Source organism: Cyrtonyx montezumae, unplaced genomic scaffold (assembly GCF_038088225.1).
Source record: "Cyrtonyx montezumae isolate F1298 unplaced genomic scaffold, pur_monq_1.0 scaffold_1, whole genome shotgun sequence".
Classification (NCBI taxonomy): Eukaryota; Metazoa; Chordata; class Aves; order Galliformes; family Odontophoridae; genus Cyrtonyx; species Cyrtonyx montezumae.
In genome coordinates, this window is record NW_027071825.1 from 10625486 (window position 1) to 10648355 (window position 22870).

Sequence of the window (22870 nt, forward strand, 5' to 3'; positions counted from 1 at the left end):
TTTTCTTCTCTTCTTCAATCGACCTGTGTTGCCTCAGCCTTCTATAATGGCCATCAAAGGTTTTGTGGGTACATTAGCTTTCAACTCCGATTGACTTCATGGTTGCAAGACACAAATGAGTTCAAGAACTGTACTGTGAACAGAAGCTTTTCTTCATTCATTACAATTCATATTCTCTCATATCTCTTGAATTTAGAAAGAGGGTCAGGAGCCACATGAATTCTGAAGTCATTTTTGTTTTGGTTCTGAGAGCCATTTGTTATATCTTTAACTACATGCAGGAGAGTATCTCTTAGAAAAGCACTGAATTTTGTAGGATAAGAGTTACACAGAATAAGTTATACAGATCTGGATACTCTCTCATAATTAAGGTTAGAACTCTATTTCAGAAACACTGACAGTATTTTTTTGACAGATGCCTCAAATGATAGCTGTCCCTCAGTTTGAACAGGCAGCGATGCTAGAAATAAATTTCAACTGAATTTATTTGAAGGCCTGTTATCAAGGGTGCATACCGTTCTGATAAATAATAATCAATATTTGCAAAGTATGTTAACTTAAAGTTTACGTCTGCTCTTTTTGTCATGAGTAAATTTCAAATAAAATTACTTTTTTTCCACCAGAAATTCACTAGCTGTGCTGTTTAAAACAAATAAATAAATAAGCCCTTAAAAAAGATTTATTAGAAAACAACTAACATTTGAGGCTTGAAAATAGACCTGAAACTAATCTTTATTTACTGCGCAGATTGGCTTGAGGATTAAAAAGACAAATATTCACCCCAGTGATTATTTTTAATTTATGTATTTATAAAAAATGGTGCAGCTCTGAGAGGAGAGTATGTAGAAAACCTTCTGCAAAATAAATCATAGGCAAGTGTCCAGGCTTCTCACTATTTAAGGTAAAAGAGTACTTGAGTTCACATCAGGGGATCTGTTAAAATCAGCTGGTGTGCAAAATCAATTGCTTGCACAGGGAACATAGATAAAGGGGTTCTCTGCAGGCTCTTGCATTCTGCACTGGAAGAAGGCTGAAGTCAACATCTCAAGATCGGATGGAGGGCTATTAATGGAAGATAGAAACTGTTTAGTGTGAATAGGGCCGGGCAGAATTTCATTTGTCAGGGGATACATAGTTAGCTAGCTCTCCTATTCTCCTGGTGCAATTTTAATACAGGGTAAGCTTTACAAATAACTAGGATCTTCTTGTTTTGCAGTATAAACCTGCCCCAGAACTGCTAGAATTAAGTAAGAGATTACAGCTCTCTGGAAACTGGGACAGCGAGTTTCAAAAATTTCTGAGAGCTAGATCACTTGAGTCCAAGCTAAGGAAATCTGTAAGCTTTCCTCCTTGGCAATAGTGACAGTATGGAATGCAGTCATCAGATCCAGTCACTGCAACAGTGCCTTCAAAAAACACTTGAAAACAAAAATATCTGACACTTCCCACGCCATCCTCTTCACCCATGAAAAGACAGTGAAATGCTTTTAGAAATACTGCTGCTACATTAGGTTAGTTGTACAAAGATACCCTTCTAGTTGATTTTTTTTTCATTTGGAAAATAAGTTGTTTACTCTCTAGACTGAAAGCAGTGCTATGTTTTACACTGAGAATTTGTATTTAACTGAGCGAGCTTATGAACTGATGGCAATTAGAGAAGTCACAAGCAGAAACAATAAAAACAGAGAGGCTTCTCCACCATCTCTGGTGGTGTTTGAGGCAGGGACAAACATTATGAACATTGTGTTCAGATACATACAGTTGTCAGAACCTGTTTTTCATAACTTCTTATTCACCAAATTGCAATCTCATAGCAGAAAAAAAGAGCATGATATCAACTACTGGCCTGATTTTAGAACTTCCATGTTGCTCTTATGAAAAACAGATGATGAAAACTCTGGTCTGATATTCACATTATCTCCCACTGGTATCCACTGACTCAAGGTGCTGCAGCACAGTTCAGAATTGCTAACTAAAAGGCTTTTAATGCATAGCCACATACATGTTAAAAAATCACAACAAAATAAAGAATTTTGATTTAACAACTGCCCATTAGTGTAGCTGCTGGGACCTCAAGCAGTTGCCAATGCTCTGTTTTAAAAAAGGAGTGGACAGATTGCCTGGCATTTGCAGAATCATTGCTGCTGGCTTGTGCACGCACTGGTTTTCACAATATGCACATGAGACCAGTTAATTGTTTAAAAATCTGTGATGGAGAGCTGGGAGCTTCAATGCCACTAACTGAAAATTGAAGCAAAATAAATGTAGGCTAAAAATTCGAGAGCCAAGATTTCATAGGCACATCTGTTATTCCCAGACATTTACCTCAGCAGTGGGTATTATTCTAGAAATCAAGCAGCTCAGAACAGCAGTTACAAGCTTTATGCATACACTATTGGCAAATTATTTTGTCTACATTATCCAAAAAGAACAGGGTAAGCGGCTGTAGCCCTCCCTTCCAACCTTAACATTGATTAATCTAAAGTTCTTATTCTGAAAGCCTGCTTCTGCATTGTTAAGGTGGTTTATTTTATACAGTTGTCAATGATTTTTTGAAGGCAGTATCATAATCCTAAAGCTTGTTTGCCTCCTTTTATTTGCAGATCTGTTGTGACAACTATTGGCTTTCCCAATCGAATGAATATAAAGCATGCAAAACTATATCAAGTTATAAGGGCAGAGATCATTACGGTCATCTCACCCATGAATTTATGGCTGGGTTTTGAAGCTCTCCCTCTGATGTTTTGTTTTAGCTGTTTCTAGTGTTTCTAAATTGCAATTGCTCGCTTAGACTGTGCAGAATCATGGAAACAATTAGTTAAATTTCTCTCTGATTTTAGTTAAAAATTCATAATCACAGAGAAATGTGTCCTTCTACATTAAATGCTTGGATCATAAACTGGTGTAAATCGACACTATTCCACTGATTCTAACAGGAATTTCACAGTTGATGCCTGCTAGGTGAAATCTAACCTTCATTCATCTGCAACAACACACTTCTCTGAAGGGTATATGAGAAAAATTCATCACCTTACATTCTCGCTATCTATGAGTCAAATGTCTTGTGTCAAAGTAACAAAGAAAGGTTGAGGAAAAGTGATGAGAAAAAGCAGCACACTTTGCAAAGACAACATTTCCTGTATTTTTTACATTAGTAAAAAAAAAAGAAAAAGAAAGAAAAGAAATAGGGCAATTCCATAAAGAGAAAATGAAATGTGTATGTCCACAAAATTATGTCAAATCGATCTTTTGCTTTCTCACCAATGTTAGTAGCAGTTCTGTCCCTAATCTTGCTCTGAGCAAACATATGTACCAGGTGTCCAAAAAGAGCATCTACAGACTGGTTCTGAAATATGTCATTTAGATTTCATAATGCATATGATAACACAGAGGTACAGACAAGGAAAAAGTAGTTGATACATTACCTAAACATTACTAGTAATTGGGAGCATCCTTTGGATGAGGATGTCACTCTTGCTCGGATCCGAAGAGGATAATACAGCTATCCTACAGTAAGTTTTTATTTTCCCCCCCCATGGGAATTTTCTGAAGACAAAGAAATCGTGTGGAATACATAATAAAGGCAGGCAGCCAGAAACATAACCTTAGAAGAGTGTGAAGTTGTTTCATCACCAAGCACACCTTCCTCAATAGAGGGCTAAAGTCAGATATTGTTTTACATACAAAGATCTGTTGTTTCATTAAGACTTTGACAACTACTTTTAATGACTAGAAACTAAACTTTCTGGACAACTTTGCAAATCTTGTCTTGGCTCTACAGATTATCACAACTTTACTATTAGACTGAGTCAGAATTGACATTGCTTAACACGTATTTTCTGGTGAAGACTGTGACCATCAGAGTGAACTTTTATTTATTTATTTAATTTTACAGTGTTTGAATTTAATAGGAAAAAATACTGAAAAGAGAGGAATGCTTAAAATACTTCGCTTTGCTTTCTACTTCCTGTTCGTCTTAAATCACAAGAAATAAGAGTGGGAACCTAAAATTCCCACTCCAAATAATCTCTTCAGTAAGAAAAAATATATATATATATTTAAAATATATATATATAAATATTTATAGTCTTTTTCCCCCCCTACACTCTAAGTAATTTCAGAGCAAAGGTAAAGAAATGTCAATCGCTTCATTGTGATTTTTTTCTTAAACATAAAAAAAATGCAAAGAAAGATACCTTTGGGCCTAGTATTGAATGAATTGATACTAACCATCACACAACTTAATAGTAAGCTTGTTCTACTCATAAGGTTTGCATCTTAATATTCTTTTAACTGCGGAATCTGTTTAAAATAAAGACTAAATTGTTTATAACCATTCATATTGCCACTTTTCAAAAAATCTTGGCAATATAGGAAGTAGATAATTTGGAATTCGTCATATGCATCTCTCATTTTCTATATGTCCTTTATCTCAGAAGCATGAAGAAATGCCCATTTTCACTGTGTTGCTTTTACAGTGCTTCCATAAGATTGTACTGAAGTAGTTTTCTATTGTTAACATAAACATGCATTAATTCATAGTTACAATTGTATGGCTGCTTGTCAAGTAATTAGGAGCACAAAATACAATTAAATCAAGGTTTTCTCCTACAGCCTAACCCACATTCTAGCCTATCCTGTTTTTCAGGGTCCATAATCACGCCAGAGCCTATGTCATTTCTGGATAACATGAAACATACTAATACAATTATTAAAATTTTTAATAAGAAAGGAAAAGAAATCAAAACCAAAGAATAATTTTTAAATGTTCTAAATGGCCATTATTTCTAGTCAGCATTTGAACTGAAGTCAGTACTACAACTGCAGTGAAGGCTGAAGGGAAGATATCCCTTTCATGAACTCTGAGCTGACATACTATAGAAGCAGTCTCTTTGATAACACTTGATTCTGCAGTTTGCTATCCTTGATTTTTTCTGAGTCCAAGTAGAAATGAGTATTACTGCACAGTTGTATGATTAAGATCATTCTGCTTAAACAGTTTTAAACAAACAGATAATGAAAGAAAACCAAAAACTTTAGAAAATGAAAAGTTAGAAGCTTCACATCTGAAATGTCCATCTGCCATTTCACAAGATGGCAGTGACATAATCTACAATGTAAGCAACTCTATGATGTAATATCCAACAGAAAAATACAGCAATGGTAAAGTAGCTGTACTGACAGTGAATACTACCCAGAAGCCACTGTAATACAGAGAAGACCCAAAGCTTATAAAATAATTGATGTTAAGAAAAAGTAAAGCTGTAGATTCTCCCTTAGCATATCAAAGTTATAATTTTCTGTGTAAACTAAAGAAAAAGAGAGTTGTGACGTATAAAGGATGTATAAATACACAATATACGTTACTTGGATTGCTTTTCCTGCAATAAGCTATATCTCAATCTATTAACCTATACTATATCTCAAGTAGTAGAGTTTCTATATTCTTTATTTCTGTATTCTATAATTCATTTAACTCAAAGGATTACAAAAAAAAAAAAAGTCAAGAAATTGCATTAGAAAGAAAGATTCAAATGAAGCCTGTATAATATTTCATCTTTCTCCAGCAGCTTACACTATAGCCACATTACACTCTTTTCTTGCCAATATCCCAACCCATTTCTCAGACTTCATTTCCCTACCCAAAGTAAGCGAGCTGCTCTAGTTTTCTAATTTGTTCTCTGTTTCCTTGATCAAAGTAGTGGTTATTCTGCCTGCTACCTTGTTGACAAGGCATCCCTCAGATATTTATCACGTTAACTTTCTCACTTCTAAATTCATTATATTATTTAGCGTTTCCCTACAAATATGTTTTATTTCATAGCCTCTGAATAGAAATAACATCAAAAGCTTTTGAAAAATTAAACAAATTATGACAATCAGTTCCACTTTGTCCACTTTTCTAGTTATGGTATTTTAGAAAAATGTTTTCAACCTACATAATCATGTGGGATACTTTTTTGCATTCATATTAAAAAAATGCATGTTACATGGAAGAAAGTCACATTCCATGATGACTCAAGCAATAGTTTCTATCTTTATCTCCTTAGCTTGCCAGCTTTCATTTATAAATCAGTTAGTCTCCTTAGTGCTCTGAAGTAACCAACATGCTCCAATAATTCATACAGCTAAACAGAACTTTCTGGTATAGAAATTAAAATAGCAGTAGGCTCACTCCTTGCTGCAGGAAACAAATTCATGTCCTTCCTGAGGCAGCACAATTGGAAGCTGGTTTTACAAGCCAATCCTAAACTCAAACTGACATTTGCTCAACATTATCCCAGATTTGGTACAAGTCATGCTCCTAGAGACAAACAATAACACAATCAAAACGTAATGCTCTTCGACTAAAAAAGAATAGAGAGATACTTATTACCAACAATACCAATGCTTTTATGAAGTTGATTGGTATAGAGATCACCACTGGAAACACTGCTTACTCTAGATCAGAATTTTACATACACAGGAAACGTTTGGCTAAGAAGTAGATTTTTTCTTTTTTTTTTCCAAGGAAAATCTAGTAACATTCTAAATCTTACAATCTGAAATTCCACTCAGAATCTTTGAATCCTAGAATGTCTTGGGTTGGACAGGACCTCAAAGTTCCAGCCCTACTGCCCCAGGCATGGTTGTCAACCACTAAATCAGATACTAACTAGATCCCACGCAGCATGGCCTTGAACAACTCCAGATCAAACCATCTATACTTCCCAATGTTTCCAACACCTACAAACTTCAAATTTTTTCTCCAATGAAATACAGATTTAACATATTAAGATACTTCAGCAGATAATGTTTAGGCTTATTGTATAACCCATATGCTAGTCCTCGGATCCAAGTTTATTTCTCATATTTTATCGTACAGTTGAGATTAAGGAGGATTTCTCATGTTAGCTTTCAGTTGGTAGTATTCCACCTTAGAAAGTTCTGACAACATGCAGGCAAAAATCATATTTTGATAATATCTTGAGATTATCTAACACAAAAAGACCAGTCTGCAATATTTTAGTAATTTCATTCAGAAACTCTGCTACAAAAGCTAACAGGAGTAATGCTGTTCATCTTGAAAGGGAAATGTTGAGGCATTTAGCAGCAATATCAGTGCTTTTCACTGAATCAAAATACGAAGTATAGTTGGAAAAGAATACTATTTATGGGCAGGAATGTATTCTATTTCTCTGAATTTTTTTAAAACTTGTTTTAATCGCCATATGTGAGTTACAATTGTTGAGTATATAACCTTTTCTAGGAAATCACATTTGTAATAAGAGTTGTTTCACTGAGCTGAGGGCTGTAGCAATGGGAACACTGAAGTATTTGGCTAATGCAGCACAGGAGATATTTGGAGAAGAGTCAAGTGATCAAAGATCTTCCTGTAATGTCACTGAGATGTATATAGCAAACTGCCAACAATGAGTTATTCATGCTGTGGGAATTTGGACAGCGTCTATCCACACTTGAATCTGTAATCCTTGTCCCTTCCTTTAGGGTTAAGGTGCAATACAATAAAAACACGATTTCTCCTAGACCCAGTGGAGGCAGAATGAAGGTGATCTCTCCCTCAGGCTGAATATTTTCCTGAGTTCTATAGGGGTAGAGTAAAAAATATACCTTGGAGCACCTCCTAACTCAGACTTTTATTCAGTTTTCCATTCCAGCTCTTCATTAGCTATGTGCCTTTAGGCTGGACACACCAGTCTCTCAAACTGTCCTTAATCAAAGGGAGATGCATCTTGGAAGCAAGACTGCCCTATAGAAGTGATATGGAAATTGCTACTTGCATGTTTGTGTGTGTTAGTATGGAAAAAACACTTCTATAGGTTCTTACCAAGTCCAGCCACCAAACATGCTTAGGAAATTCTCCAGAAAAATCCTGTTGGCTAAGAGTTTTGGCCAGGTCTCTAAAAGAGATGTGTTTCTCCTATCCTCTGAGCTCCTCCTTCTTCACCTGCCCCAGCAAAATAGATGGCAAGGTACATAAACCCCATTAGTGCCTTATCAAAGGAAAAACCGTAGAGTGAGACCAGACTTCAAACTCCACTGACTTTACAAAGAAAAAAGAGCCATCCATACAAATACCAGTAGATACATACATTTAAGTTTTTGGTTTGTTTGTTTTTTAGGAGCTGAGTTTTGAAGCAGATAGGGTATTGTTTTCAGTAAGGAAATCAACCAGTTTAGACATGCTCTGTTAAAAATAAAGAAGTTGTCTGCTGTTTGTTCTTTGTGAAGTGTTGTTTGAGTACCTTCTATGTTTTATTCAAGACTTATTCAAGAATTATCAAAGGATTTCATTTTAAAATGCTTAGCAATTCAGTGAAGATAAGAACTTACACAGTTACTTATTTTCCATTGAAAACATTTTCCCTGTGAAAGCTACCTTTCCTTCCTGTGGCTCAGGATATTACTATTCTTATTTTGCAAGCATAAAAAATGAGCCTATGTGCAAGCTTCAAATTATTTTTCTTTAGGTGACAATATAGGATTTCATTACAAAGCTCAGATTTTATAAAGTGCTGGAGCACAGCTGGTGTTCTTTGAATGAGGAAGTTGACGTTTCAAGTTCTAGGAACCTTCTGAACATGTTGAGATTGATCATACATTTTTTTCACGGTAAACTGAATTACTCAAAGAAATACTATTAATGAGAAAGTAAGTCAGTCGTCTCTCTAATTGTGATATGACCTACACAGTAAGGATCAAACACAATTTGATTACAGTGTACTGGGTTTTGTGCTTACACATGTCAACAAATGTTATACAACTCATCGTCCTTCGGAAATAAAGAAATATTTTTTACTGAGAAGCATACAGAAAAGCATACCCTGTGCTTCCTCAGAGAGAGCTACCACAAAAGAATTCACAGAGATAATACTTTCCTTACAAAGGAAGAAATTACAAAGGCGCTCTTTCTGCACTGACAATACATTGCCCATCAGTAGCCTAACATTTCACTTAAGACTACTTCTTCCAGAAGCCTCAGTTTTGACACAAATTAAGATGAAATCCAATAGGAAAACGCAAGCAAGTTTAAATAAACAATAACACTTTGTGCTTCAATTAACACTGAGCAAGATGGAAAACTCCTCAAATTTAGTAATCTGTCTGCGCAGACAGATGGACAACTGTGCTTCTTTACAGGATGAACTTTCTGAGCAGTTGGAGTTTGGTCTCAGGGTTGGAGCCACAAAATCGATTTGAAAAAACAATCTGAAAATTCCATATATTGACAATGAAAGTGGGCTCATCCATGGTAGAAACAACTTGCTGCACTGAGCTAAGTATAAATCTACCTATTAAGATGTTGATGATTTATAACAGAGCTAGTACAAATTTGAGCACTCAGGTTTTGAGAATTTAGCCTGTTGGCAACATATATATATATATATATATATATATATGTATATATATAAACAATTGCCTCTCTCTAATATACTCTGGCTCCACACAAGTTTCCATTTTATTTCTTTCAAACAGCTCTAGTCTGTAGAATCATTCTTCGTCTCTTCAATGTTCTTTCCATATTTTTTGTACTATTCCTGACATCCACCATTCTAAATAATTATAATAATAATAATTTGAATCTATGGCTGATTTGCCTTTAGGTTTACCCTGAGATGCTGATGGAAAATTCCATAAGAAAGCAAATTTCATTAGCCCATAACAGACTAGGTTAATTAAGTAGTATATAGATGCTACTTAAGTCATCATAAAGTATAATGAAAAGACTAATGCTGGTTCAGCAATGGTGGGTGTTACATAAGGAATTCAGTATCTCCATAATCTACTTATTAACTATTGCATTATCCTCTCTAATAGATATTTAGAAAAATATTTAATCTCTATAAATGTCAGCGGCCAAGTTCCTAGTGAGGTTTGAATTTCTCTCTCCAGAGCTTTTACATGCCAGAGATTTTCTTACCATGAGACAGAAAGGTATTGGTGAGATATCTGAAAAAGTGCTCGACAGTTTCGAACATGGAAGAACGAACACACCAAAGTTCACAGATTTACAATCAGTAACATGGTGCTTTTTACCCCGTGGTTCATTTTCTGCATCTTAAGATATATTACACTGAAGATGCAAAGTGAATGATAATATCAACTCTTATACAGGGGGCATGCACTGAACGACAGGCATCTCACACGACATTATTTGGTTGCTTCAGTAACAGAGGGCTATGGGATTTCCCTTCTCCACAGTCACGTAATTGGCCTCAATTTCAAGAAATAAGAAAACTTTTAAAGCAAGAGTAATAAAATGTACTTAGTTTTTCTTCCAATAAAGCTCAACAAATGATGATCTAAATGAATGAATCTTGTTAAATATTTTAAGGGAAACAAACAAACAAACCAAACAACCCAAACTGACAAACAATGTCACCTGGCCTAGAGAACACCTACTGGAGAGAGCTGAAAGAAAACTTGGGAAATGCAGCGTCAGACTACCAAGAGACAGGATAAAGGAAAAGAATTCAAAATTAAAATAAATTCAATTAATTATTTGTCATTTGCTCCCTAATTTATATCTACACGAGAACAGTCTGTGCTAGTGCCAATGCAAGGAAAGCTTTCTTTTCTATATAACAGATGCACTTTCAAAAATACTTCACCTTTGTGTGAGAATTTTGTATAACTACTAGAACACATGCATTACTCAAATTGCTTTCAGATAATTCAGGGGTTCCTGAAAATGCTTTTCTTATAAATTATACGTAGTTAATTACACTATATCTGAAAAGAGGTGAAAATGAATGGTCACTACTCTGTCATTTTTTTCCATTATCTAAAACATAATAGATTTTACAAGTATTGCTTTTTTGCTTTGAAACTTCATTTTCTGAAATCAAGTTAATTTTACTACAGTTTGTTCCTGACAAGGAACTAGAAATTGACAAAATGGTTTAGTAAAAATTAAGATGAATTGTTCATAAAATTTGCAATGGACAGAACCTAGAAAATTGGACTCCTAATGAATTAAGGCAGCTTGGGATTACACACTGATGATCAGCCAAGTAGTAAGTAGTGTCTGATTGCCACTTTTTCTTTTTCTTAATAGTTTGATGCAGACAGAGATGAAGAAGAAGTATTCTTTGATATAAGTTCAGCAGTTGACAATAAGCTATTTGCTAACAAAGAGGCTGCAGCAGGTGAGTTAATGCAAGATTAAAGAACCACGATTTTCTACTGCATTTGACAGTGGTGGGATACTTTTCATATTCCTCAAGTATATGTACTGTAGCAAAGTCTTGACCCAATTCAAATTCCACAACAAACGGCAAATAAAGCTCTTTACACTTGATAACTTCATACAACCCAGCTAGCATCCTGCTTTTCTACAAGCTGGCTATAAAACACTGTAGATAAACCAAATAACTATATCATTAATAAAAAATTGTATATGGTGTTTGATTCCAGTTGCCAGACATGTTTAAATTCCAGATTATATCTGTGTCACCTGAAAGCCTAAGGTATTAATGATCATCATACTTTCTCCCTAAAATCTGATACTAATTCAAGAAACTGTGTGTAAGCATAAGACAGCAAAGTTGTTTGGTTTTTTTTTAAAGGTTTATTACTACTATCACTTTTATTATATGTGCTCACTGAGGCTTGAATACCTTCAAAGAAAAAGCCTGTGAGGTACAAAGAACTGGGAAAAAAGAAAGAAGAAACAGCAGCTGAAAAAAAAAAAATCAAAGCCTTAAAAATCTGTGACATCTGTCAGAAATATTTTGTTTGAGGCTTACAGGAAAATGTTTCCTGGTACCTTCACAATTTATTTTTTTTAATTTTTTTAATTTTTTTATTTTTTTACAGATGGCATGTCTGGCCTCCTTCCAAGTAGATTTTGAGGGCTATATAGGTACATGATATCAGAAATGTTGTCTTGAAAAGGAGCACACAAAAAAAGAAAAGAAATTCTAGGCAAAATGTTTTTTCCATAAAATATATTGGCTTTACTATTAAAACGAATATTAGATGCATGTACTAGAGAAAAATCATATATCTGAACTCTCCTTTGTTTAAGGGAAAACTTGTCTGCCCTAAATTGACAAGTCAAGATGACTTCAGTCGTTTGTAATCATGAACAATCACCTGAGGTATATCAAGATGCTCTTTTTGACAAATGGGCGATTATTTCTCACCAGCTAACACTGCATGTGCAAAGTGCTGCTTCAGACAGAAAGATTAGGTCATATTTTGATGATCTGAAAATGGGTTCCAAGCTAGTTAGCCTCCAAAACCCCCCCAGGAGGCTGGTTTTGATAATGTCCAAAAAGAAATAGAGTAGTTATCAAAGAAGTGTAAAAAATGGAAAAAAAAAAAGTCTGCAAAAAAAAAAAAAAAAGTTAGCAAACCTACACGTTTCTAGTGGTAATTTTCAAGATAAGATGCACACAAGACCAAAGGCCACTAGTTCTCTCCATTAAGCAGCACACATACCTCCTATGTGCATAGCCTTATTCCTACAGAGAAAAGGTTGACTGCAAACCTAAAAATGACATTCCCACTGTATAGTATTGTTAACTGTCAATTATTAATTGTTAATTGATAATTACCGGTGGATTTCTTAATAAAATGTGTTAACACTCAGTGATATAAGAGGGAAGACACGATATAAAGGTGTTAGCCCTGAAAAACAGAATGGCAAAAGCTAATCTGTTTCCACTAAACTGTGGTTCTGGATGAGTTCTGGTCAGTTCCCTGAAAGTCTGATACGTTTAACGAAGTCTTCACTAAACAGGAGACAGAAAGCATGCCACAATCACTTAATTAGTTCTCAAGTCAAGCACCTATAGTGTTAAGAAGATTCAAAGCAGGATTTCTAGTGATCCTATGAGACCAGGTATTTAATTTCTAAAGGACACAATTTCAGCATTCTCTTAATCACTTTTTGTCTTTTAATCCTTTTGGTTCCCAGTGGCTAAAGGAGACATAACATAATATTTTAATATATCCACATCAATTTAATTCATACTCTAGTAAGAACCAGTTATAACCATGTAAGAATATACACTGAAAGAAAACAACTGTTTTTATGGATTATAATACAATTTCTCATTGTGGCCTCCTATGACATATTAAGACTGTTGCTAATAGCAACAACCTGACACAAAATTCAACAGTGTAAGGTTGCAGTAAAATTGGTATTAGAAGCATCTTACTGACAGCCAAATGATATTGCTATCATTCTAATGCTAATCAGTCCTTCAGTAAATTGTTTGTATTCTGTCACACTGAAAATTTATCTTACAATCATCTGTCTTTGCTCAAGTGCTTACACGACATATATTAACTAAATTATTAGAAAGTACCCTCAGAGCATGCTCCATAACATGAGAAGACCTTTCACAGGATAATTTTAAATTAATTTATAACAGCATTAGACAGTGCAGATATTGTAGTTATTAAAACATGAGTATGGGCATATTAGAGCCAGTGAACCACACTGAATAGCATTGCTACTAGGACCTCACATAAGTAACAGATTTAAGCAAGGATTGGAAATACGTTAACTGATTTGCCAAAACACAAATGGTTCAAGGGGCATAATTACCTCACGTGATGATACATAGCTAGCTTCTAATGAGAAGTTAAATCAAATGTGGTTAAATATAGACAGTTCAGTACAATTTAGCTTCTTCATAAAAATGAATTTAGTGAACTGTGAAAAAACAATGCCTGATATTTGCATTCAGGAAAACTGAAGTGAATATGCTTTTGGAGAAAATGACAAAGCTAACTTCAGAGCACTGACAGATTTTCTGGGACCAGAGATGTTTATGACCACTGTGGCTCTGGGTTCTGGGCTACATTTACTTTTGATAGGAACCACACAGCAGCCCATAACAACCATATCCTCTTAGCTTAACATTACCAATCTTGTACAGTTCAGTCTGGGAGTAACAAGCAAGTCAGGAAACACAGCAACAAATTTAAAAGTACGGTCTTATGGTGAATGAAGCAACTGAGCAGCACATCCCTTCTGGGGTCAAGGGACATATTCTCCATGCCTTCCAGATCTGGCAGGGTGTGCCTGTCAGCACACCCTTATACAACTCATTAATTCAACTGTTCCCTCCCTGCTGTGTTTCTATACCCTCTCAGGTCCCTAGCAAGAGAAACCCTTATGAATAATGCCATAAGTGTCAAATGAAAAACCTAGCAAAAAAAGAGAATGCATTTTAGCTAATGTGCTGCTACTTTTCCAGAGGTCCCCTTCTCCCTGGAGAGCTGATTATTCAGTTAAGGGGGATTTAATAAAAACTTCCAACTGATTTATTTTTAATTGTGCTGTACTGTACATAATAAAATCCTGTTTTTTCCCCAAGGAGAACACAGAGCACATAATTACCAGGTTGGCCTTACATCCACTTTATACATTCACTGAAATTGAGAAAGCATATTTCAAGTCACAAATCTATCTTTTCAGATCAAATGTTTGCAAGTTATTTCTCTACGGCAGTGGAGCTTTCATGCATTTTGTTTATTTTTAACTGTTGAGTTTCCTCTTCTAAAAATCAGATGTAATGGGACATCCATCCAAAAGGAATTAGGACACCTTGAACTATAATACTTTCCTCTTAGTGCTTGGTAAACAAGTGCTAGCCAAGTTCTCAGTCTATGAAACTATCAAAGGAAAAACAGCTCGCACAGAAAGCACAGTGAAAGTTACAATAATCTGTTTGGGTGTAGGACTGCAGATCTACAGCATGCAGATTCATTTAAAGCGAGAGGGCGTGTTAACTTACAAAAGCTTTAACAAAACTTACTCCTTTTCTTAAGCAAACATTTCCTGTTTCTCCTTTGTTATCTACAACATAAGATTTAGTTGAGCTGAGTTTTGAGTTATCCACTCTTCCTAACATCCTCCTCTCAGCCTTAGTCTCGTCACTAGCTTTGTCTACTGCCAGCATTATCTTCACTGCGTTGCCAAGTGGCTATCTGGCACTTAAATTCATGCTTACACATACTGGAGTATCACAGGTATGCCCCTCTCTGCTTTATCTTGTCCTGGGAATAGCCATTTGCTTCAATATATTTCTGCTAGGTTTGTGTTTTGGCAGGTACAGTAGAATGGAGCATTCTGTACTCTGGTTAGTAACAAATGGTTATGGTTTTTGTTAGATTACATTATGCCAAGAAAGAAGAGACAGATTTTTGAATTTCCTGACCTTTCGCGAATATTCTCTGGAAAAGAGTTACGCTTCCCCAAGGAATTCAGTGTCCTAGTTTAAGAAAATGTCCCTTAAGATGCTTGACAACATTAAAATTGCATAACCATTATGGCTTTTGTCACTTAAGATACATTATGCATGAGTATTCATTTTCAGTCTGATCGTTTAAGTTTCCAGAATCATATTTCATATTAACTTTCCTAGCTGGGGACGCATACTGCTTGTAGTAGCTGTGTGACAGTTAATCAAATACTAGCACATAAGTGCTTTTAAAAGTGATTGATGAGTCCAGGTAAGCCATCGTTAATAGCAGTTCAGTCTTACTTAAATCATATTATCAGCAATGACAATATTAAGAACAAGATGACAGTTGTGTAAAATAAATCAAAAAATTACTCTTCTCTAGGTAGCTGTAATTCTATTTGCTTGCATAGATCTTTATAGCCTTTTGAAAATACTTGTCTGTAAAAGTGTATATGCCAGAGAATACACTGCATATATATATGCAACAATCAGTGACAGAAAAAGTATTACCCCTTTTCTATTTTGTTTTTGGGTTTTCTGTAACATTCTGCTGAAGTGAACATCAAGAGGGTAAAAAACAAAAACAAAGCATCAGCAGATGATAGGTAAAAGACTTGACTTGGTGTCTCTTACTTAATCTGAATAGTTGCATCAAAGATGAATGGGGCAACAGTTCTAATATGGACTGCAAATTAAGGCACTCTGGAATCATCATCTCTGTCAAGCAGTTATGACCTCAGTCAGAATGACATCCAGTTTCTCTTTGCTGTTTTCTGTCCTAGTAACGTTTAGCTCACCATCTAATCATAGAATCATTTGAGTTGGAAGGGACCTTTAAAGGCCATCTAGTCCAACTCCCCAGCAGTGAGCAGACATTCTTACGGCTCAGTCAGGTGTCCAGAGCCAGGTACAGCCTGACCTTCAGTGTCTCCAGGGATGGGGCATCCACCACATACCTGGGCAACCTGTTCCAGTGCTTCACTACCCTTACTGTAAAAAAAACTCTTCTCATATCCAGTCTTAACCTTCTCTCTCTTAGTCTGAAACCTTTTCCCTTTGTCTGACCACAACAAACCCTTCTTTCTTACAACTCTCTTTTAGATACTAAAAAGCTGCTATAAGGACCTGGACCCTTCTCTTCTCCAGGCACCCTACAAAGACAGCACTAAATACATATTGTACACCCCTTGGTGTTTCCTGTTGCTTCCCTTGGGAGGACAAGTGGCTGGGCTCACCTGTGACTGCTGACAGTGTTTTGAAAACCTTGTATGCCCTTACAGTATTTTCTTACACAATTTCAGTAATGTGTGAAATATTATCCAGCAGTCACATGCCTATTTTTTAGTGTGTTGAATACTTGTAGGACTCGGTTCAGGGCTGCACTTCTGGAAGGCACAGGAGACTGTTTCCTTCCTCATTGCCCAGGAGCAAGATAATTTGAATGAGGTGGTGATGCTAATAAAATGATGGTGGTGTCCATGCTACATCCTTGCTATACTTAAACAGAAGAAAGATTGTTAATCCTCCCATTCATGTTAAGCAGTCGCCACCCTCCCACATGACTCCTCAAAACGCCTAGCCTGATTTTCTGTTACCCTGCACCTTCAGCTTAAACTAATTTTAGAAAGCTGAAGACTTCTCAGCAACTGAAATTCATCATCCCAAGTGGAAGAGGCTCACAACTTGCTGATTCTGATGCAAGGATAAGGGACAGATTCACACAATCATCTAGGGAAGGGCTGGGAGAGGAACAAGGACTGTTGTTGCTGGAAGCATGCTGCTTTCATCCCCATCAGCATCTCTCCAGGATCTGTACCTGCTAATCACTGATTAGTATTTCCTTTCTCTTTTCCAACTATGACTTGTGCTATTCTCTAAGCTAGGATTCCTGTAGCAGTTTTACAAGTCCAAGTCATGGCATGCAGAACACACTGCCCAGAAAATGTACAGTTTTCACTATTCAGTGTAACCATTACTGAAGATTTGTGGGAGCTTTTTTGAAGGCTTGTTAATGTAATACATTTCATTCAGGTATTTTAGCAGATTTGAATGACACCTTGGATTAAAGTTCTTGCATACATAGTGACAACTGGAAGTACTACAGTGTCCATCACATGAACTGCAAATTTCCAGCATTTCTGAAGTCTAATTTGCTTTCCTATTTTAGGGACAAATGAACTTGATTGCAGTCTGATTATGGATTCTGGAGATACTGCTTATACAGAATTTGACTTTGAAGACCAGGTAATTTTTTATGTGTGTATATATATATATGACCTCTTCTTAGACGATTTTCTAGATTATGTATGTTCTGGACTTTACAATGTCTGAGCAGAGTGGCTGATCTCTGAAATTTAAGTATAGCTCAGTACAAGTGCTTTTAAGGGCAATAAGTAAATTTGTGATCCACAAAGGTTACTTTCTGATTATGAGAAAAGAATGAATTCTTATTAAGAGCCCATATCTTCTATTACTACACACTGCTGACATCCCTCCATGATTTTTTACAGTGTTGCCAAATGATTTCTGGAATGCACTGCAAGTCTACTGTATATTTAAGAACATGGGACGAAATGATTTTCAAAAAAGAGGCATGAAATCACAAAATACAAAACAACCAAAACCAAGCACTCTTCCCTTGAAAAAGTCTATATAAAAATTGGAAGAAAAAAAACCTAACAAAGCTTACAGTGTGTCAAAAACAGCTTTTCTACTGATTCCATTCCATACACAGCCAAGAACTAAGTTTATACATATATATCTTCTACATATACAGGAGAAAAGGAGGCAGCAAAGGGTACCACATCCCAAGGCATATGTAAAAAAAAAAAAAAAGAAAGAGGGGGCTTGCACATTTCGCAGCAGTTGATGCAAAGATAGTCACTAAGATGGTTGAGGAACTAGAGCATCTCTCCTATGAAGAAAGGGTGAGAATACTGGCACTGTCCATCCTGGAGAAGGTTCAGAGGGAATTTCATCAGCATGTACCAAAGTCTGAAAGGGGGGGATGCAAACACAAGAGTCAGGCTCTCATCAGTGGTATCCAGTGCCAGGACAGTGGGCAGTGTGCACAAACAAACACAGGAGGTTCGATTTGAACATCTGGAAACAGTTTTTTCCACCATGAGGGTGGCTGAGCACTGGAGCCTTCCAACCCTGGCAACATGAACCATTGGGTGATTCTGTAGCCAACCAAAAATACAGGTCTGTACTAGAATTAAAATAAAACTGCATGTGAGATGAAGTACAGCTTGGGTACCACATTAAGTACAAATGTACTCATGTTTTGAAGATTTGAGATATAATTCCCTTCCAAACCAAGCATAGATGTCTTTATTATTTTTTCTGTGCTATAATTTCTGCTTCTGTGCTGTTAAAACATTGAAGACTAACAGTCATTAAGACTTTCTTTCTAAAGCCATCTGCCTATCACACTGCTAAGGATGGTGGCTTCATAGGTTTTGGGTTCTGACGTACAATTTTTCATGACTACCCTTGCATTTTCATAACATACCACAAGGATTTGTGAACAACTTGATGACAAAGAACATCATTTTTGTGTTTCTGTTATTTGTCAAAGTGCAGTTAAGAGTTCTCCAACACTTTCCCCATTATTTGGGAAAGGTACATTTTCTTGTGAAATTTTAAAGCAAGCGACAATATTAGGACCACCCTTCTCCTGCTTGTTTTGTCTCAGTTATTTCAGTTTGGCTGTTTGCCAATTGGGCGGCAAGCCTTTGTCTCCTAATCCCAATTTAAATCCCATTCTTTCATAAATCCTTCATGAAACATTCTCTACCCCAGGAAAGTTTGGATTACGTTGACATTAAATTTAGCATTTTTAATGGCAAAGGCTTTTAGCAGAGTTATGATGAAATTATAATCTTGTTTTGTAATGTTTGAAGTGTGTTAAAACAATATGAATAAGGAATTCTATAGTTACAAAATAAACTGACAAATATATGAAAATTATACTAATTTTTTAATTGCCAGCTAGATTTGAAAGAAGTTGTGTGACTGTCTTACATGAGACCAAAGAAGACAAAAATGATGGGACCTTGTTATCTTCATCAGTAGCAACTATTCTTTCTGCCAGATGTGGCTGTTAGCTTTTTTTTTGTTATTTTATCAGACCTACATACCATCGTTCTGGAAAGAGTATAATACCATTATCAAACAGAAGGAGAAATTAAGTAAACAATGCTAAAAACCTTTCAGTTATAAAGAGATACATAAATATGAAGTGGCTGACAATGGTTGTCATCAGCTGCAAGTAGAAATAATTGATACCAATGACTTAAAATATGTAAGCATTTGTGTAATTAATATTTTCGTATCCAGTAAATATGAAGAAAATATAAAAGGAGAATACAATTACAACCATGCTATTAGAACCTAAATTTTGGTACGATACAAAAATATTCTATACCAAAGCAAAGAAGGGAAAAATTACCATGCAGTCATTCCAGTTTGCCAGTGTGAAGAACAAAATTAGAAATTACTCTCAGGAAGAAAAGATCAATAACTCAATTCAGGAGTGAAGAACTGCTTACACTCAAAACTTCAGCTTGTTTTGATTGTGCAGTGGATTTAATACTCCAGCTATTTACCGCATGCTGTTTACAAATTGTGTAAAGCATCAACAACCCTTACGCTGAGAATTTCAAGTGGAAAAGGAATGCTTGTCTGGATACAAATGTGTCATGCAGTGATGTTATTGCATAGGAAATCTGTCATGAGAATGTGGGGGATAAGAAGGCTTGTTTCTAAGCAACCTTACACAGCTGAGCTGCTAAAAATGTGTTTTTAGCAGAACATCTTGGTAGTCTCTGAACAAGAGGAGCTGGAGGTTACAGCAGTACGTACCATGTTCTAAAGGCAAAGGCACTGCTGAGGATGAGTAGCACACAGCACAGCTGAAGCAGACATATAGAGAAAACTTTGCATTTATTTGTTCTTGAAATGAGGGAGGAAAAATCTCCAGTGTAAACTAAGCCAATGAAGAATCACCTGAATTCTTCAGACATATGCTGTCCCTTCCCAAATAACCTCTCCTGCCAGCAGGCAGGAACAAGGAGAGCAAGTGGTGTGGTTCCACCTGCCAATGCACTCCTCACCTCACCAAGGAGCGCTCCAAAACACAGAAACGCTTTCAGAAACTCTCTGTACCTATCACTGAAACAATGCAAAGCAGTAGTACTGCAAGTTTAGATATGACTTTTCTAGAAGAGGACATGGAGCACTGAACATTCATTTACAAAATACATAATACAAAGCTCAAGCTTTTTCTGAGTTGTTTTTTAATTCAATTCATGTAACAAATGAAAACAGTGTGATTGTTTTCTGCTGCTATGCACAAGTACTTCAGGAATTAGAATACTTGTAGTCACTAAGTCTCTATAGCATTATAAGGTAAGAGGGATTTTATTTTTTAACAAAAAACAATTATTCCAAATCACTAATTCTTTTTCTTTTCCTTCTCAGATCTATAGCTGGCAAATATTGTATTACAGAACAAATAAGCTAGTTATTTAGATTGGCTAACCAAAAGCATTCTTCATGAATAAATAAATAAATAGCCATCAATACCTCATTGTAAGAATGCTTTGTAGAAGAACCTGCCAAAGTTTCACACAGTAGTGCTCTCTACAGCCTTTTCTGGAGCAGCAATTACACTACTTGTGACTCAATTAAAAGATAAAGTACAGTAAGCTGATAAATTTCAGATATTTTAATGTGTATTGAAACGCATGAAATATCTTTTTGGGCACTCATTTTTGGGTGCAACATTGTAGCTTCTAAAGAGCTAGTCTTTATAGAATGTTCTTTATTGACAGCACTTGCAGTCATGACTAGTGCCTGTTCAGTCTAATCACAATTGCCTTTTGTTGCTGGAATGCTCTCAAGAGCAATGCAGGTTCTCACTGCTCACCATGGTGTTCTTTTATATTTGTCATTCAATTTCTCAACTTTGCCAGAGAGGCTGTTAATATAACACCACTTGTTTCCAGAGATCAGACAAGTCTTATCTTTAAGAATTGGGTTTTTAATTAGAAACCTACCATTTGGCTTATTTCGAGTGCATTCAGGCTAAAAGGGAGTATTGAAAAATTGGCTTCAGTGAATGCTATCAAAGTCTTACAGAACAAAAGAGCATCCAATTATTTTCTTGTGAAAATGAGGCATTCAAGACAACCTTGGCTAGTCTGAGGATACTTTAATTAATTAATGAAGAGGTTATAATGACTGTGAAGTGAATACACCCCTGAACAAGTCATTTAATTAAACTGATACCTATAAAACATAATAGCATGTAAACTTCAAGTAAATTCCTTAAAAATATACTTGCTTCTTCTAAAGTTTTCATGGAATTATTCAATGGCTTGGTATGGAAGGGAATTATATCTCAAATCTACAAAACACGATTACTTTTTTTTGCCTCAAGGGAAACTACCAGTTCATAACAAAGGTATTCCTTCCACATCCTTCCAGAGTTAGACCACACTTAGGTAAATGCAGTAGCATATGCAAAGATTGCTTACCACTCCCCCTTCCCCCACCCCCAACTCTGGTATGTCAAAGAGCTAGGAAAAGTAGACGTAAAAAAGACTGAAAGATAATGAAGTTCTTCCTGATTAGCAGTGACAAGCAATCTATTGAATTAAGTAAACTGCATAACCCAATCTTTGCTGCAAATTCAGAATGTTTTATAATTAGAAAATGTGACAGATCACTTGAAAAGCAACAAGCAAAACCAAAGTTTAGTGGAGGGGAAAAAAGGCCCTCAAAAAGATTTACTCTCATTATATTGAGAGGAAACAAGCTCTTGATTAAAAATTGTTGCCATGCAGTGACAATTCTGCTTGCAAGCTGCTGTTACTTCCCACCCAGAGCACATACACAAGTCTGGGCTGCTGAGTAACAGGAAGCTTTAAGCTCACTGAAGAAAAGCAGACCCCATTGCTACCAGGACTATAACAACATTTCAGGCCTGACTGATTATCAGAGCACAAAACCTGAATTCATAGGTGATGAAAATGCCCTAAAAGCTTATGCAGAAGCAAAACTCATACACCTAAAATGGACAAGCAACAGCATATTTGAAGCTCATTTTGATTAAAACTCTCTGGATTAAACCAAAAGGTCATTGCGCAGCATTTACTATGTTTTGTACCCGTGCTTTAACTCCATTTTCTCTACATCTTGAAGATTGGATCCAAGAGTTACTTAAGATTTCAAATATAATGTTCCAAGCATTTCCATTAAAATATGACGAAGAGCAAATGGCACATCCACATTAGCAGTGAGAGTTCTGATTGGAACTGCTGCATTTTAAAATTGGGAGAACACTGATTAAATTATCTGAAGTGATCAGACCTACTATATTAATCACCTGCTTTATCTTTAAGAATATATGGAACTTCTAGTGTGACAGCAGCTTTATTCATATGTAGTATACAGCTTTAATCATTGCACATCTGAGTAAAGGGACCATAAATATCTAGAAACCCTTTGGGTTTTGTGTGCATTTCTCTTTCACAAGAAGACAGAGGAATCAAGTTGAACTACATCTTGTTCTAAAGAGAAACTGTTAAAAAAAACAGGAGTGTGGCACAGAAAAGAAAATGGACTCAAGAAAACTTAGAGGACAGTTGAGAAACTCT

The 22870-nt window shown here is 35.9% G+C and overlaps 1 protein-coding gene across 2 annotated transcripts in view; it reads left to right on the forward strand.

Moving 5' to 3' along the window:
- Window positions 1–22870, forward strand: part of AK5 (adenylate kinase 5) — a 77019-nt gene that overhangs the window by 24483 nt on the left and 29666 nt on the right. For both annotated transcript variants that reach the window (XM_065740520.1, XM_065740529.1), the window contains 2 exons: window positions 11060–11150; window positions 17374–17450. In XM_065740520.1, coding sequence (XP_065596592.1) covers window positions 11060–11150; window positions 17374–17450 — 168 coding nt within the window. The remainder of the gene's footprint in view (window positions 1–11059; window positions 11151–17373; window positions 17451–22870) is intronic.